The following is a 19,309-nucleotide window of genomic DNA, read 5'->3' on the forward strand; positions in this document are numbered from 1 at the left end:
CGGCAGCAGCAGCAGCTGCCAAATATCTAGGGCACTAGAAAATTCTGTGTACCCAAGTGTGGCAGCCAGACAGGGGAACACACATCCGTATCCGTAGTGGCTGTCGTATCTGTATCTGTATCTGTATCTGTATCTGTATCTGCATTGGAGTCAGTGCCGGAGTCGTAGTCTCTGTCTGTGGCCGTGTCCTGTGTGGTCTCTCTCTCTCTGGTGGCAAAAGTGTTTGTTTGAGTGCGGAAATATTTAAAGTGTCACATACGCTCTTCGGAAATTAAATGTGAGTGTTGTGCTTCACGCTCCAGAAAGGAGCAACGGATGTCCTGAGCCCTCCTCTAAACACTCTGAACACTGAACAACCAGATATGTATTTAGGAAAAGACTAAACACTAAACACTTTCGAGTGGCTTAACAGGGAGATCCCCCCCAAGCAGGTGGCAGGCAGGAGCAGGGTCCTTATACGTCATGTACTTGTAATGATGGTAATAGTTAGCAAATATGGTTAAAATATAATAAAATAATAGAATTCTCTTGTATAAAAGATGGAAGACTCATGTTTAATCTGTTATTTTGCCTGGTGTTCTCTTCTTTTGTTAGACAGTGTTGCTTTCAGGTGGCACTTTCCTGCTAGATTTGATCACACTTCTGTGGATGTGGCGGGGCTTCTCTCTCCCTCTCTCTCTGAATGGTCATTGCTTTGGTCGCCTCTCAAGGTGTGTGTTCTGGGCGTGGCGGTGTCTGCTTTTGTGTGCTTTTCCTTTTCCATTTTCCTTGCTTTGTTTTTGTTCTGCTGCTCCGCTGCCTTTGCTGCCTCTGGTCTTGTCTGCCGCCAGTGTTTGTTGTGCATATTTCTGGTGCGGCCCATTCATGGGTGTTTTGTTTGCTTGTATTTCGAGTGTTTTTGCGGTTAGTTTTTTTGAGTGTTTGCCAGCGTATGTTGTGGGCCCTCTTTTGTGGCTGCGTTGTGCGGTGCGTATACGCATTCGTATTTATTTAATTAGAGTTTGTTCTCCACCCCACTTGTTGTTTGTCTGTCGTCGGTCGTCGGTCGTGTGGTGCATCCCAAATCTGATTTTACCCCATGAGATTTTTGAAATGTTTTTAAGCTGGGGTTTCCCCCGCCCCCCCTCCCCCTCCATTGCACATTTCGGACAAACTTTTAATTAAGCATTTTCGATGGTCGTTTCTGTTTGTTTTTCCCTCCCTACCTCCCTGCCTCCCGCTCTCCTTCTCATTCAGGATTTCGAGCAATTTCCAAATTGTATTTGTCGCCAGTCGAGGCGTGTTTGATGGACAACTGAAAAGTTTCTCCGCCATCTACGAATGTTAATTCGGTTTTTCCCATGCATTTTTAATTAATTATGTGTATGCCCCGAGCAGCAGCGGACTCCATGCGGCTTAAGTTCGTATTAATGCCACGGTGCCACACAATTTAAAGGAGATCAAAAACTGTGATCTTTGCTGGGCTTTAAAGTGGCTTTAAGCCTCTGGCTGTGGATCTTCCGCGTAAGCCAGATTTTATATCAAATATAAACCGCAAACAAATAAAAAGCGTTGCCATAGCGGCAGGATGCCTGTTCCTGCTTCGATTCCGCTTGGCAAATGCAAACATGTGTCTCCGGCAGAGCAACATCCTTGGAAGCACACACGGGGCAAAGTCGAGCAGCAGCAGGGAGAAGCGAATCGCGCAAGAAATGTGAGAAAACAGCGTCGTCTTGGGGGCTCCATCCTTGCACCATTCACGAGTGGCTCCATGGGCCCTCCTTTGCTTCGCTCTGTTTCGCCCGCGGGGGGGCTGCTGCTGTCTGAATGGAGGTCAAAGTGCATAACTTAAGTAGCCGACAATAAAATGCATAACATGGCATACAAAACACAAACAGACAGCAGGCAGAAGAGGAAAAGCCAAAGGAAAACTAAGCACAGACCGTACGAAAATGTGGAAAATATGGCTCTATTTATTTGTACATTAGGCCAAGATGTTTCGCCGTTGGCCTGCCTGCCACACATTTCGTACCTCTTTTCGAAATACACATGTATTGGTGTGTCTCTGTGTGTGTCTGTGTGTGTTGTATGCCTCATGTTTGTACCTGCCTCAACAGCTGCTAGCAAAAGGCCAAGTGTTGTGCTTGACATGTACAAGCCCCAGCCCCAGCCCCATGCCCCTGCCGCATGCCAACCCCATGCCCCAGCCCCAGCTCCAGGTCTAGAGTGGGATTTTTCTGTGCCGCTGCTGCTGCCTCTCCCGCTGTGGCATAATAATTTCATGCTGAGCTGGACTTACCCCTACTTCATCGTGGCCCACCTCCCCCCCCACCCATATCATGCCCCCTCTAGTGGTGTGTCGTGTCATGTCGATTTATCTAATGGAACAGTCGAGTGTCACACGGACTGGTTGCAAAAACAAATTTATTAAAGGCAAAAACACAGAGAGAATTAACAATGTGACAAAGGGAACAAAAACGGAGTGGAAAATGTTGGATAGAATGGAATAAAAGATTGTGGAAAATGAAGGTGGCCAAAGATCTGATATATAAAATAAGGTAAACTTAAAAAATAAGGTATAATATGGTTGAAATTGAGGTAGAGTTGTATATTTTGGAATAGAATATATTTATGCACTGATATGGATTGAATCCCGAGACGACGGTTTATTAAGTTGTAGATGTGACTTTTATTAAGTATTTAAATGGATTAAGATAATGGTTAACAATGTATTTGTATGTGTGTATAACTTTGGGTTATGTGGATCATTTGTCTGCTGTGTGTGAAGCTCGCGAAACTCTGGCACCGACTGACTCTCGCTCTCGCTGACTCCCGCTCTCTGGATCATTACTCTTAATCCTAGAAACCTCCTGCTGTCGTGATGTCTCTCTCTCTCTCTGCTCAAAAAGGGTATAGTTTAGTACTGGCGGCCCTTTCGAGTCTCTCTCTGCACCGTGGACTCTATCTCGATTCCTACATTAAGGGTAGGAAGGGCGGATCGGGCGGATCGGGCGGATCGTTGAGGTGGTGCTTCCAGAGAAGTTCTCACAGAGGCCGTCATTGAATAAAATTCGCGGTGCTCTGAAACGATGAGAACCGAGTGGATCGTGAGAACAAACGCGATACCGCTCTCCGATCAGAGCGCTAACAGAGAGCGCTGTAAGCCGGCTGTTAACCCGGTAGCGATAACAGGAGCTGTTAACCAGCGGTGCTAACAGCGCTGTAGTTCTGTTATGGGAACGGCTGCCCTTCCAACCTTCATTAGATCCGTGTAAAAGCCCTAAGAAGGTTTTGCCAACCCCAGAAAGTATATCTATACCTGATCGGCATCAATAGCAGAGTCCATATACCAAAGCACGTGTTCCATTTTCAATGCTTTTACCTGTCTGTCGACAACGAACAAAAGCATAAAACCCACGAAATTTCTGGGAAAAACGTTCAATTATTCGAAAGACCCACAAATCTGCAATAAAATTACATACCAATCAGCGAAAATCCTCCTTTGGTTGCATTAGTTGCTCATTGTTGTCCTGTGGTTCGAGTGGTTCGGTGGTTGCTCCACGGCGACGGCGACGGTGACGACGACTCTCGCTCTGGCACAAAAGCCAACCGCGTAATTAAGCTTTACGTTCCACGAGTAAACACAAATACACTCGAAACACACACTGCTTGAACACTCGAAGCACTCAAACGGATGCGGACACGAGAGCCAGGAGCCATCCAATGTTAACAATGCACATTACGCATACGCCACGTACACCATAGCTATGATGCTCCACTTGTTTCATGCCTCTCTCTCTCTCTGTCTCTCTCTCGCTCTCTTGCAGATACCAGGACATGTACAACAATCCGATTAAGGCCACTAATTTGGAGCATCGTGATGTGGTGCTGGACATACTGTCCGATGCCCGTGTCGTTGGGCCTCTACTGCAGACGGGTATGTTCCATGCGGATGTCAATCGGCGCAATTATATGTACGTATTTGGCCATAACAGCGCAACGGGACCGTACGCCAACGTAAGTATTAGCCGAAACGACTACCACTACTGTATATTCCAAAAGGCTCGACCAAATGGCCGATTCCAATTACGCACTCCATAGAACTTTTAATTTAAACACTCGTCGGCGGTCACGCGGACCCCGCCAGCACCCCGCACCCCGTGTCCCTCCAGTGAATCGTTTTCCCTTTCGCTGTGTAAAATAAACCCAGCATGTGGTTGGGGCATCTAATGAGTTTTCATGATGTACTCCTCACTCTCTCTGTCGCTCTCTGTCGCTCTCAATAATGGACAATAATGCTGGAAAAGTTTTAGGCGGAACTCGGGGCCGTTTTGGGCTACGGAGGAGTCCCTCATTGGCTTGTTATGTTTTGTTCTTCTTTTTTTTTGTTTTTGGCCAAAAACAATTCACAAGTTTTCAGGCAGCGAAAGGCCGCGAATGATCGTAATAAAGACAATGAACCCTCGCAGGGGTAACAAAAATCCTAGGCAAAAAAAGGGCGAGGGGTCTTAGATACCCTAGAAGATATATTTTTTGTTTGGTGCATTGAAGAGGATCTTGGGGGGTTCTGTCTTTCTGTGGCAGAAAGATAGCTTTAAGATTGTAGGCATTGTTTTGCCCTAAAAAGGAGATCCTTCCCCATTCTTGTCTCCTTAGAAAACCATATATACCCCTCCGTTGTTAGGGTGCCAGAAAAAAACAACATCTACATCGAAGTTGTCCTTTTGCCTCTTTTGTCTAACCAGACGGCATGGAATCCCTCTTGACTTAGGGTTCATTTGTGTCCGACGACGGGTCACTCTCTTCACCCAACAGAGAGTGGGCGGTGGGGAGGGGGAGGGGGAGGCAGGGTTATTTGTGTCCGACTCTCGTAGTTCGCTTGGCTTGGCTTTTGCCAGAGTTTTATGGCTCTGTCATGCTTATGGATTTGTTACTGATTGCCTGGCCAAGATAGCTTTGTGCTGCCATGAAGCCACTGTCCTCTCACTGCCCCCTCGTTGTCCTGTGTGTCCTCTACCCTATAGATAAATGGGCATATTGATTTGTCGTTAAGATGATTAAATTGATAAGCAAATTAGGGAGCACAGCACAGCAGAGTACAGCAATTGTTAGGGATGGTTTATGTTTCCTCCTTTGGGGGCTCGAAGGGTCCTTCAAGCTTCGTCTATGCCTCAGACACTGACATAATGAATTTGAAAAAACAACTCCTAGCCGAATCCTCAAAAACAAAGGCGACACTCCACTATATTGTATAGCAGAGAAAAAAGTTATTATTTTGTATTATATATATTTTTGCTGGCAACTTTTTGGCTAAGCGAATTTTTATGGCCATAGTTTTGCGGCAGCAGTGCGGTGGGCGGTGGGGGGGGGGGGAGGCCATAAAACAAAACTGCAACTGAAACTGCAAATAGATGAACAGCTCGGGGTCCTGCAGTCGCATCCGGGCGAATGTCCTTTTAAATGCGACAACAGCTTGCGCATAAGCGGGGTGCAACAACTTTTTAATAGCCCCGCAATTAAAGCATCGCCAGGATACATGTATATGTGCCACAGTGGGCCGCATAAGTCCTCTGATAAATTGCTGGGCTGCCATTGAAACGAAAGTAGCCAAATAAGAGGCAGGAGCATGTTTATGCCACAGGCTGCTGGCTGATATACGAGCAGCTTCGCCGGATTGGCTCGCATTAGTTGCAGATAAATTGCGAGAAATAAAATTCACTTAAATATTTCATACTGCCGCCGCCAGCTCGCTCATGGGCGAAACATGAAAGGAAGGATGTCAGGGATAAGCGGAGTGCCGGCGTGCCTACAAATTATCGGCCTGTCCTGTCGCCAACGCAACCGAGTGGCAGCCGGCAGGCGGCAGGCGGTCCACCAAGAAACCGGAAAAACAAACAGTCAGACAAGTTAAGACTCAGGCGAGTACACACACGCTCTCCAATCGACTTTGTACTACAATGCTGAAAGGCATTTGATGTACCCTGAACAGAGAGGGTAGCCAACATTCTACGTAGGCTTTGGCAACAGGAAGAGAAGGTTGAACCAAGCGAGCAGGAGAGGAAAACGTATACAGAAACGCCTGATTTCCTGTCATGCACAAGCAGTGTATTTTGTTGTTGGATTCTGGGGACCGAAACAGACCGCCTCGGTGGATTACCTAGAAATCTCTTCTATCTGCAGAGTCTCCCAAGGGCATCCGACGCGTCGGTATCCCCAAAAGCTATACTGTTTTTCTACCACTCCAAGAGTATATCCGAAAACATTTTTTTTGTGCAACTTCTTTCGTCTGAATGCGAATGAATTTGTGCATAAACTGCGCTTCTGTGGCTCGAGCGGAATGCTTCAAGTGGCAGGCCACTCACTGGCTTCCCCAGAATGGACCACGCCCCTCCGCCCCACCGACTGCAGCCCGACCATATATCTTGTTGAGTCCTGAGCCGCGGGCATATTGTGCAACTTTTTGGCACATGTCTTGCATGTCTTGCAGTTGAGATGCTCAGACCTCAAACTCAGGCACAGATACGGATACAAAACGTTCTAGCCCCGAAAAATACTCCAAGGAGACTACTTATTTACTTGGGGGCTTGAAGTGTCTGCCCCTCTCTCCGAGGAGCTGTTGTTGTGGGCTTCTGTCAATTGTTAAAAATAGCGAAAAGTATTCCAAGAAAAGATATTAATCCCCTTAAAAAAAAGGGGGGATTTTCAGCTGTAATGCGATTTGCGGGAAGGATAACTTAATTGAATTTAATCCCAGAGACAAAAACACACACAGAGAAAATGTAGAAAAATAAACAAACGACAGAGAGAGAGAGAAAGAGAGGTCTCTATTCCTCTGGAGATTAAGATTTCCTTTCGATGTTGCCATTTTTCCTTTTTTGTTTTTTTTGTTTTTAATATCCCCAAAACCCCTCGCAAGAGGCATAAACCCAACGAGCCGAAAACTTTTCCACAAAACAAGTTCCAATTTATTTCATCATTTAGCCATGGAAGATGGAAGGCCATCGTTCGGCTTTTTTGAGGACAGTTTAATAAGTTTTCCATATTAAATTCAACAATTTCACCGAAAAACCCCGTAGACAAACGTCATTATCATCGCATTCTAAACGCGGTCAGCATCCCAAGAATTCCGCCACAGACCCACAAACAAACAAAAAAAAATGGCCAAAAAAAAAGGAGGAAAAAACTTGAAGTATGTCCCGTCTGGTGGGTTTTTCTTTACTTTTTTTTGGGGAAAGTTCTTCTGGTTTTTTTTTTGTGTGTGTGGGGCGGCACCCACTCGTGCTTTTTGATAAGAATGCGAAATGGCTGTTTGAGGAAGGAAAAGAAATTTATGAAAATAAAATAAATATAAACCGAAACTAAAGTTTTATAGAGGAGAAAAAAAAAAGGATGGAGTTTCTGGCACACAAAATATCCCTTTAAGTGGCTCGGCCTTTAGCAGAAGGGTATTTCTACCCAATTAACGACCACCTGCGATGGGGGTTTGTATCCTATTGCTAATTCCATAGAATTACACAGAGATGGGAGTAAATTATGTGGGGGTGCCACACCTCGGCACATTCCAGGCCCCTACCTCTCTCTGGGAGCCAATATTTTTGGAAATTTTACACGCTGCGAGTGCCGTTAACTCCATTAGGTTTATTACGACAAATGGCGCCAAGTCAAATTGTTGCTTCCGCCCCGTGCCCCAATGCCTTGGGGCAGGCGCAACATAAATTACAAAAGTTTCGCATTAATTTCAAAATTGAATTTCCGCCTCCGTTCCCGGTATCTTTTTTCCCAATGAATTTCCAACAACTTTAATATAAAAATCGCCCACCGCTCGCCCCCCCCGAAATTTTGGAGATTGGGTAATTTCGGACAGGATGTGCGCCAACGCGTTTTGGGTCATTGGAAAGAATAAATATTTAAATAATATAATATCTGTGGGAAATTTATGAATATTCCGTAATTATTCATTTACAAATTCAATTGAAAATTACCATTAAATTAAAGCGGAAATACAATTTTGTTCAGGGTAGGAAAATTATTTATGGAAAATCCATTGATTTATTTGCTAGAACTAAATATTAACACAGTCTTTTGGCCGGCACTCAAATTGATTGATATGAAAATATGGCAGGCTTTTCTCTCGCCGTTTTCCACCGCAAAAATAAGCATATGCAAAATGCTGGGGGGCGGGGGAAATCAATGGGAAAAACTTAAAAAAGCTTCACTTTGATGCTATCGGGGGCTGAAAGGTTATTGAACCGCATATTCCATCAAACGTCGGAATGCTCGCTTTTCGCTCAATAAAAATCCGCAGCGTAAGCCTTGTGTCGTGTAAAGCCAATATTGAATGGCGTCGTTTTGCTCACACAATTGCCACACAGAAATGAAAATGAAAATCAAAATCAAAAGCGAAAATTCATCATTCATAAATGCCATAAAAGGACAGGCAGGACGGGCAGTCCGAGGGGACACTTCTCAGACAGACGGCTAGCGAAATGCTTTGTGACTTTGTTACATTTTTCATGGAGCAACAATAAAAAGCTGGGCTTTATTACCTACTTACACACAGACAGCCAGAGTTAGGGCCAGAGCCAGTCTCTTCTGCCTTTGGCCTTGTCTGTGTTCGCTTGGCCAAATATTTATGCATTCCGTCTAAGAAGATTGATGCCCGGGTGCCACAAAAAAGAACCGAAAACCGAAAAGAGAAAAGAACATTTCGCACTGATCGGAAGGGTAGCGAGAAGGAAGCCATTTGCACCGATTTTTGGTTTACTTTCAAGAGTCCATGGGTTTTGGCAAGACGTTTGTTAAAGGAGAAGCCTTAAGGGCAGGATGTACCCCAATCCGCGATAGAATTTCCCTGTTTTGGGTGGCAGTTCTGCCTTGCCTTTCACTCTTTCACTCTTTCCCTCTTTCCCTCCTTCAATCTTCTTTAAATGCTGCCTTGCTTCCCTTAATCACTCCGTAACTATAATAAATGGGTTTCCCTTTCATCGATGGATTACTAATTGCCGCTACTTTAACACCAACTTTCAACAGCTTAGAGCAGGAGGAGGAGGAGGAGGAGTAGGATGAGGAGGAGAGTATTCTCGCAGCAGCTTGATTTACTGATGATTCTGTAATACATATAAACGAGTATTTTTCACTTACAGCTACCGCATAGCATTATGGGCGAGGAATTGGCGTTTATCTTTGGCGCGCCTTTGGCTCCCGCAGGTCCTTTTCCCAGCCATAACTATACGATGCAGGAAAAGCTGCTTTCCGAGGCGGTAATGGCATATTGGACGAACTTCGTAAAGACCGGGTGAGTACTGGACTTTGAGTTAAAAGTGCATTTCGAGGAGAAAGTTGGGCGAAGTCGGCGGGATGTGGGAGAGGGGGGAGGGGGGAGGAACATCAACACGAGAAGAGTCACAGTCCTGCATGCAAATGCGGACTGCGGGTCTACGGATTCGGATTCGGATGCGGATGCGGACACGGATGCAATGTGGGATATTCATGAGTTTTTGGAATGGCTTTGGCTTTTCGTTGTGGCGCCGTGTGGCACGTTTTGCAATCTGCAACGCTTGGACAGTGAAATGAATAGAATTTTTACTGCCGCTTTTATTATTATTCCCGCAGTGAAAACATCGGCTCTGTGAGGCGCTGCCGGGGGGGGATAGTAGGTGCATGCAAATATTATTAGTGGAAGTGGCTCTGGGGGGGGATCAGTGGAATAGAGGAAATAAAACCCAGAACTGGAAATCACAGCCAGGATCGTTAGCCAGGACATTTTCCCGCCAAAGCCAGAGGCAATCACATCTCAGAGGCCCGGCCCCCATAACCATGTCGTTTAAATGGCGAAAATGATTGTTCGGATTATGCCCATAAAACGGAATTGTTTCGGATAATGGGGGAGCGTGGGGGAGCCTCATTAGTGGGAGCCTCTCTCTGTCTGGCTATAATTGGAAATTGACAAACATCCGAATTTTTCCAGCAATCCAAAGGCGCCCTGGAAGGGCATCTTCTTGAATTCGCACGCCCTCGAATGGGACCGCTATGACCTCGACTGGCCGGAGTTTAACAAGCGAGCACAGGCCTATCTCAATATTGGTGAGTCCTTATGCCAAGAGCAATCCCTTACGTATATTTTATGTCCATTTGCCATGCAGGAATCCCACCAACAGTGGGCTACAAGTACCGACAGATCTACATGAATTTCTGGAACAAAGAGCTGCCCGATGAACTCAATCAAATTGCGGCCTTGCAGGAGCAGCTGCATCCCGGCAGTGAGGTGATTACGGGTCACATGAGCCAGTACGGGCCGCGGGATAAGGGCGCCGAGGACCCCGTGCGTACACTGAAGCTCCTGCTCCAGGAGCCCAGTCTGGCCAACAGTCCGGACTCGACGGAAACGGCGGCCGAGAACATGTACAATGCCCCGCCCACCTTTGGGCATGTGATGCACAAGCAGCAGCCGCAGCAGCCGCAGCGGGAGGAGGACTTGGAGATGACCTCTGCCACGAATCCCATGGCGGAGGACCAGCCGGAGACGGTGGCCAAGTCGGAGACAACGCTGCAGCTGCTGATTGCATTGATAGCCCTGATTATTGCCCTGAATGTGATCATCTATGGCACGTTCCTGATGCGGCAGCGTCGCAAGAGAGCCAAAATGTTGCCGTTTCCGGGCCCAAAGCTGAACGGGAATATCCTCAGCTATGACGGCGCCAACGACGACGAGCTGAAGCGCTGCAGCAAGTCGCGGGATGGCGACGACAGCTACGTCATGGACATGGCCCGCAAGTCCAACACTTACGAGGCCATCAAAACGGGCCAGCGGTCGCCCATCAATGGGTATGCGATCCAGCGACAGCTCAGCTGCTCGACGGTGGACACCCACACGAAGGTGTGCGAGTGGATGTCGGGGCAGGAGGTGCCCAAGTCCGGGAGCTTTGCCACGCCCACGGCAACGCCACCGACCTCAGTCCTGCCTGATGGCCGGATGATCATTTGCCAGGACATCGAAGTGGCGGACGCGGCTCTTCTGATCCCCCAGCATATGCACGAGCCGCAGCACTACGAAATGCTGCTCCAGCGCCAGCACTCGGCCCTCACCGAACCCAGCGAGGACATCCTGCAGCAGCAGCTGCAGCACATGCCACTGCATCGGCACACCCACTCGGATCCGGTGGACATGATCCTGGCCGCCGATGAGCAGGTGACAAGCTTCGTTCATGCCGACGACGTGGACATTAATGTGACGAGTCGCGATGAGAATTGCGTGCTGGAAGTGGTGCCCCTCACGGCAGCCCAACAACTGGAACTGCTCCGGCAGCGTAACTACCCCAAGGTGCTGCCCACTGCCCAGGACCTGAGGGACAGCCGCGGTGGAAGCTACAAGCGGAACTCCTTGCCGCCGCAGAACTTCAGTGCCCCACTGCCGCCGCCTCGCACCATCAGCAGCACTCTGGGGCGGCGGCGACGGGACAGCAGCAACATTACCACATCACCACTGCAGCTGGCCCAGGACCTGGCCGGGGAGGAGGAGCCCGGGGAGCCGCAGATTACCCAGAATACACTAATCTTCGGTCCCATTGTGCCCAAGTCGCCGGCGACCTCGTTAAAGCGACAGAAACGGACGCCGGAGGCGGGAGCGCCGGCAGCGGGAGCGATGACAGCACTAAGCGGATCCTTCCAATCCTTTGAGTCGGTGCCGCCGGCTCATGAGACCACACCGCCGCAGGGCGGGGAGCGTACCGAATGCATTTACTCGATTGAGGCGAGTCCCGGGACGTGTCCAGGGAACGATGGGACGAGCTGGTCGGCGCCCAATGGCGATTTGTATGCACAGCCGATGAAATCTCCCTCCAGGACATCGCTCATACCGCGCCTCACCCAACAGCAGCCGACGCTGACGCCAACGCCGACGCCACATCATCATCATCAGGGAGCTGCTGAAGGAGAAGAGACAGCAGCAGTGCCTGGAGGAGCATCATCAATGGCCACCACCGTCTCACCGACCCGCATACCTCAATTGCTGCAGCGTCAGGCTTCCGGCAAGGATTTGCGAATAGCAAACACCGCAAGTCCCCTGGCAAGCCAGGGACAACAGCAGCAACAACAGCGCACGGACTCCACAATATCATCAGGTTCGTCGGCTTCGGCGGCATCATCCACAGAATCCTCCACATCCTCATCCTCATCCTCGACGAACACGGTTCGCACCGAACTGCAGCAGCACCAGCACCAGCACCAGCACCAGCCTGGCAAAAGTATTACGACCAATATATAGAAAAACCCCAACACCCAGGAGGAGCAGGGACCAGCCAGCAGCCAGTAGCCAAGAAGTTCCTCAATTTAACGCCAGAGAGAGAGGGAAAGAGTGAGAGACAGAGTTAGAAAGGATGGAGGTCCCGCTGTGGTCGCATTGCGGCGGACGAGCAGGAGCAGCAGCTCCGACAGCTGCCTGCCAAATGGCTGCCCCATCCCCTTCCCCATCCGCATCCCCATCTCCATCTCCACTGGGGTCCACGCACACAGGCCAGGCTGTCGGAATTTTATAGAGCTTGCGTAAATTTAATAATACATTTTGGTATAAAGTTTATCTTTGACTTGGCTGCGGCGGCATCGGCGGTTAGCAGCTTCGACTGCAGTTTGTGTGCCTGAAAGGAAAGTTTTCTACCATCGTAAATTAGTTGCGAGAATTGCGAGTATTTTGCAGCAAAAGGTTGCAGCAGCGGCAGCAGCATATCGAAATAAGCAGAGAAAGTCTCATCAAATCAAAGGAACTTTTGAGTGATGTCATGGAAGTAGCATCTAAATGGGAAATATATCTTTGATAGATGGAAAATAGATTGGTTTATGGAACTAAGAAGAAAGTAATAAGTAATAACAAAATATGCATAAATATATATCTATAATTTAGCCATAATTTAGTCATAAGAATCACAGTCATTATTCTGATGTAAACCAAAGAAAGGAATCCATAAAATTGTACATAATGGAGCCACCCAGCAAGTATTATAAGTTAAATGTTCGTTCTATGAAATCAAATTAGGTTTCTTGCCATAAGATAACACACACACACACACACAGAAGACACTCATCGATGAAGGCAATTTGCATATGGCTGATTTTTGCATTTGTTTCCCCTGACAACCGACAGAAGCAGAAATTGCCAATAACAATGCCTGCATTTTGCCACTTTCCACTCCACACCATGCCACGCCACACCATGCCATGCCACACACAAAAGTTGTGTCAACTATTGTTGCCGGCAATTTACCAAACAAAAGCTACTTACGAAGGAAATACCCTCCAAGAGGCAGCTCCGATTTTGAGAACACGAAGGCTATGATTGATCAGAAGTGCATATTTTCTCGGCTCCAACTCCACTCAATAACGAATGTATCTCGAAAGGGTATCTTTAGCTTCTGCTTTCGGGTCTAGACTTTCGTTCTCTGCCTTCCTTTTATGTGTGGCTGTCTTTAGTCCGCCAATGCTCTCTCAGGAGCAGAGCCAGGGCAATTTCGTGGTGCCTGCCAACTTAATTTGCCACAAAATTTCAACGGCAGCCACTATTGGAGCACGCCTTGGAGCTTGGGAGCTCTGTGTATCCTGTAGTCTCGGAGTCGCATCAAAATCAGTTGAAATGTCAACATTTCTGTAGCTGCACATATTTCAAATATTTGGCATTTCCCGCATAGTTGTTAACTCTTTCTCCACTTGGCTGTTTCTGTTTCTGTATCTGACTCTCCCCATCCCCTGCCCCATCGCCATCAAAGTTGTCGCCGACCGCAGCATAGTTGGGAGTTTTGTTGCTTCTAAGCTTAAGGCCATATCCTGCAGGATTTACTGCCTCTGGCGTTCGTTGCCATAGACGAAAGTTTTGTGGACCCCCGGCTTTTATGCCTTATTCCCTTTGTGGCACATTACAGTTTTTTTTTGGTTTGGTTTTTGCCCAGAGATTGAGTTATTGTGTCGTTTCGCTTTGGGGTCCTTTATGCAAATTGTTGTATCTTGAAGTTTTTCGCTGTTTGTTTTTGTTGCTGCTGATTCCATAACATTTTTATTCTCCCTTTACGCAGGTTGTGGCACAGCACAAAACATCGAATGGCAAAGTTTGTCGCGAACTAAAATTGAAAATTCTACTGCCCTCCAAGAAATGTTTCCCCAGAGATAGAGCGAGAGAGAGAGAGCGAAACCGGGGGCGCCACAAAAGTCGTAATTAAATTGTTTGCCCCATTGGATTGTTTTTACGCTTTCATTTTGGCTCTCTCGTGGTCCTTTTTGCCGGACTATTTGTTTGGTCACTAATTTTGTTAAGGCATGAGAGGGGACGGGCAGTGCCAACTAATTGAGCAGCACAAGAGCCAAAAAGTACTCCAATCAGGGTTATTTGATCGGAATGTTGAGGACATAAATTGATATAATGGCCTCGATATGAATGGGATACCCACTGCAAGAGTGTCGGCATATTTTTGCACTTCAAAGGCGAAGTCTTATATGAGATTTCCATAGCCCACCCCCCCATGGTCGACCACCCCTCCCGCCCCTGGCTGCCTGTCTGTCCATCACAGAGTGTTTTCCCACTCAAGTCGGGCCCGGCTGTTTGTAATTTTCCTCAATTGGAAAATGCCTTTGGGGCGTTTCACTCTTTCCTCAAGTTCTTCTTCGCTCTCCGCTCTTCTTTCACTTCTTTTTCCTTCCCTGCCATGTACTCGCATCGTTTGGTGTATTTTCTTTTGTGGAAGCAGGCATTCCGTGCAGTCTGCTGAAAAGTGTATGAAATAGTCCTTAAATTGAATAAACCCAGAGATAACTTTTGTGGCAAGTTATCAAGTGCTAAATGGAAGTTTGTTAGCTTGATATGCCCTGTAATGGAATTCCCCCACTTTGATATAAATGAAAATTCTGGGAAAAAGCAAAGCTAGAGCAAAAGACAACAAATCTGTTTGATTGCAGAACAATCCACGAGGACATGGCTAATTCCGAGACCTTAATCACTTCACCGCAGGGCAAAAACACTTGTACACCATTAAATATGTAGCTTTCGAATCAATTTGCCAGATTCCACTGGACTGAATAATTCATAAACTAGCAAAAACCGAAACTATACTACATACCGCACAAGCCAAATAGTTTGGACCCAACAAATCAAAAGCCACAGCCGGAGCCGGAGCCAGAGGAAAGCCAAACAAAAATCGAGAAAACTAAACTCTTGGAGTACGAGGAAATTCCCAAAAGCAGCTCCCCAGCACCGTCTGCTGCTCCGAACATTTTCGTAAATTTGCTGACAACCACAAATTAGAGTAACTCAAGAGTATATTAAAGTCAAATATGCAGAGGGCTGGAACTGCCGTAACCCGAATGTAAGAGACAAGTACAGTACAGTACAGAACGCCTCGCCTCGCCTCTATGGAGTAGGAAACTTTCAGGAGACTGAGACTGAGACTGAGACTGGCAACAATTCATGCATTAATACATAACGTTCTGGTCTCTGATTTGATTTACTGTTTGGGGACTTTTGTTGGTCAAAATAGGGCAAGGCACAAGCAAAATGAAAACTTATGACAGGAAAACCCAATAGGCAAACACCAAAAAACGAAAAACAAACAAATAAAACATCCTTAAACCATAATTTAAATTGGATAATTTTTGTAAATATTAAAACTTTTCTATAATTAAAGCAAATTAACAACGACAAGCATATGCTACGATATGGGCAACCGATACACGTTTTATTTTTTTGTTCATTGTTAATTAAGCAGCTTAAGTGCATCAGCACTAATTAATGTACTTAATAATTAGTATTATACGTTTATGTGTACATTTTCCGCACCGCAATGAGAATGAAACGAACGGGTTCACTGGGTCTTTAATGGCCTTTAACAACAAACAATAAACAATAAACTGGATAAACATTCCACACAACCAAACAGATGAGCAAACAAATATGTAAATTATGCCTTGCTATTTTTAGACCCTTGACGTTTGTTTGACTTTTTAATGAAAATTTTAATAATTTAATAGGTGCCAAATGGGAAAAAACAATGGAATGGACACACAGCAAAGTGTAAATAATTTATAATCCAAACAATTATTGTAGCCATGTAACATTTCACAAATAAAAAGGATAACTTTTCAACAACAAAAATGCGGAGAAAGGGGAATATGTTGGCGGTCAAGGGTTTCAGTTAACTCTTTGACTATTTGGCTGGGTCTCGGCTGCCCCGCTGGGAAATGTTTATTAATTACAGTTGGGATTACTTTTAATGAGTTGTGGACCGCACCAAAAAATTCCTGGTGTCCAATTTGATTTCGTGCAATAATTTTCATAAATACATGTTGCAATATTCCGCACAAAAACCGAAAAATGCTTAATTAATTGTATTTTGGGAGACTAGATACGACACAAACACCAGTGGAAGACCAACAAATGTCACGAGGGACATCAACGGCATAAACGGATTTGTTTGGTTGATAATTTTCCTGCCTGCTGGCGAGATTTAAATGTAATTTTGCGGTAGAGCCCCGTAGGGCGGTGCACGGGCCGGCGTTAAATGCAAATTATTCGCATCGAAACCTCAATGAATATAAATTCGCAAATGAACAGCAATCGCACCTCGGAATATTGGACAATGGTTCCAGTAATAAAATAAATATTTAATTAAATATATTTCTGTGTTTTGTGTCCTTTTTCTGTATATTTTTACAGTATTATTTTGCTTTGTTTGTTTTTGCGGCCGAGAGTTCAATGAGCCATTAAATGTTAACGATCTCAAAGCCATAAAATAATATGCACAAAATTGATTCAAGGTGGAGTCTGTCCTGCATGCAAATTATGCATAAAATTCTGTCTTGCTTTTAGTTCCATTTCTGATCAAACAGTCGAAAGTGAAAGTGTGTGAAAGTTGTCTGAGACAAAACAAATCTTGTATGTTAATAATTTTCAATTTTAAGACCATTTTCTAAGCAAAATTCGAGCAGAAAATGCTCTCCATTTGATTTAAATGGCAAACAATTTTGTTGCATATTTTTCACCATTTTCCATCGGTTTGTTGCTGCAGTAACACATTGCCTGGGAGTTGGACATGTAAACAAGCATCCCATTTGCATTTACATTTTTCATAGTTTCTGTTCTTTTATTAAATTTATAAATTTTGTTCTGCTCCACAGGGCAGATCCCTCCCGCTCTGGTCCTCGTCCTCGGCACGAACACGCTTCTCGCAGACCCTCCTCACACGTATGAGATTTATGGCAAAGCGCATTTTATTTATATATATTTTATGACTTTTGTTGTTTTCATACTCTTTCTCTGGCTTTCTGCCCGCAAACATTTCCATCATAAATATTTTTCCCCGTTTTGCTGGGCGCCCAAGAAAACCGAAAGGAAAACTACAATTACTAGGCATGGGCATGGCGTGGGGGAGGGGGATTGGGTGGATGGGAAAAGGAGCGAGAAAAGATCCTCTAAAAGTAAATAAAAGTGTGGAAAAGCGCAGGAAACTTTGTAGAACGTGACCTGCACGAGAAGCAGTCAGGCGTTGCCATTGAGCTTTGCCCAGGAACCATACTCTCCCACGACCCCCACCCACTCTTTGAGTAGCAATTAACGCCCATGATATTGCCGTTCGGTTGCATGTGCCATGTGGCATGTGGAACGGCGTGTGCTGGGGCGGGTGTTAATGCGGCAAGTCACTCGAATTGGCAGTCGACTGGATTTTTATTGTAGAATACTTTCCCGGGCCTTTCCGCTGTTCCGTCGTTCCTTAACGTTTAATTTGCTTATTACCAAGTTTTCGCACAGACAATGTGCCGTCGCCATCGCCGTCGCCGTCGCCATCGCCATCGCCAACGCTGCTCCACTTTCATTCAAGTTTGTTGCAATTTGCAATTTGGGTCGTTGTCTGCCCCACGCCGGTCTGAAGCCAGTCAGTCCCCAGCCTGCCGCCACACATTTGTCGCTAATTTGGCGAGAAAAGTCAGCAGCCTTCCGCCTTTGAACGCGGGCTCCGTCGGAAGGAGCCCCCCCCCCCCCCCCCCCTCCCCCCATAGTAATTGTTTGGCACCAATTGTTTTAAATGCTCGACGAGCGTTCCACAAATTGTTTCCCAGGCGTCACCAGACCGCCACACGGAGTGGATGGGGGGCTTTGGGGCCGAGTGCACTCTACACTCTCCGAGTGTCAACAATATTCGATCGGAATCGAGTTATGAAAGTTTAATTGAAGCAACCGCAAACCAAACACACACAGATACTATTTGAGTTTACTTTTGTAATATTTTCTTTAATTTGCAAATATTTATTTTAAGTTCTTGTGCACTCTCCACCCACCACTTGTGTCGTGTTGCACAGTGTTGCCTCTCCGGTGGCACGCAGCAAGAAATTGCAAATGTTTTTATTATAAACAAAGAGACTGCGCTCGTGTGTGGGGCGTTGGGTGAACTTTTGCCGTTTTCAAGTCGAAATCGATGCGCATCAATATTCAATATGTGGCTTTTACTCGCGCTCCGCCTCAAATGGTGGAAAGAAGTGCTAAAAGGGGGCAGCCACTGGCACAAGGAGTGGCAGTCGTCCCATCAATGGAAGCAGGAACATCGGTGGAGGAAGAGGTGCAGGCAGCAAACCCAATCATGCAACGCAACCAACGCCATCTGATGTTTGCTTTACGTAATGGAATTGTGCGGTGAATGCCGCGTGCCACATTTTCGCCTTGTCTTGCCACGCCCTGCGCCCTGCTGCCACACGCTCTTTGTGACTTTCCCCGTATGTCTGTGTCTGTGTCTGTGGCTGTGTCTGTGCCTGTTTCTGTGAATTTTCCTTGGGATCCCACGCCATATGGTTGTGTGTGTCGAATCCCTACCCAACGACCAAGGACTGTGCCTTTCAATTGCTTTCCACCGCCGCTTTCTCCTTTACTTTCCATTTTGCGTGGGCAATTGTCAACATTCTTTGGGCGTTGCAATTTACTTTCGATATTAATTAAATAAAAATATGCACATGAGTTGGGAAATTAATGGAAACTGCATTGACATAAGCTGATTATAATTTGAGCAGCTGCTTCTGCAGAGACAGAGACAGCTCCAATGAGCTGGAGCCCCGAGCGAACGCCTCTCTCTAATTTCCATTTAGAAACCATTTCACTGCAAAGTCGATTAATAGCAGAAATTTCCAATTACCCAAGCCTTATAATCAGAAATTGAATTGTGTTCGAGACGGTTTGTCAGTTCGTTTTTATCGAATCACTCTCGAAGGATACTCTGCCTCATTCTCGGGCTCGCTCTGTCTGTTGCGCAACAAAGGAAAACACGTGCTCGTATTAGCAACCAGCTAAGTGCTGTTATTCTACAGTTTTACA

At 46.2% G+C, this 19,309-nt stretch overlaps 1 protein-coding gene across 2 annotated transcripts in view; it reads left to right on the plus strand.

Annotated features, from left to right (window-relative positions):
* Nlg1 (Neuroligin 1) overlaps nucleotides 1-15,677 on the plus strand; it is a 42,949-nt gene extending 27,272 nt beyond the window's left edge. For both annotated transcript variants that reach the window (XM_033385918.1, XM_033385919.1), the window contains exons 9-12: nucleotides 3,807-3,996; nucleotides 9,123-9,274; nucleotides 9,947-10,062; nucleotides 10,122-15,677. In XM_033385918.1, the coding sequence (XP_033241809.1) occupies nucleotides 3,807-3,996; nucleotides 9,123-9,274; nucleotides 9,947-10,062; nucleotides 10,122-12,241 (2,578 nt within the window). In that variant the 3' untranslated portion in view covers nucleotides 12,242-15,677. The remainder of the gene's footprint in view (nucleotides 1-3,806; nucleotides 3,997-9,122; nucleotides 9,275-9,946; nucleotides 10,063-10,121) is intronic.
* Nucleotides 15,678-19,309: the final 3,632 nt, after the last annotated feature.

This window comes from Drosophila pseudoobscura, chromosome 2 (genome assembly GCF_009870125.1).
Source record: "Drosophila pseudoobscura strain MV-25-SWS-2005 chromosome 2, UCI_Dpse_MV25, whole genome shotgun sequence".
Lineage (NCBI taxonomy): Eukaryota > Metazoa > Arthropoda > Insecta > Diptera > Drosophilidae > Drosophila > Drosophila pseudoobscura.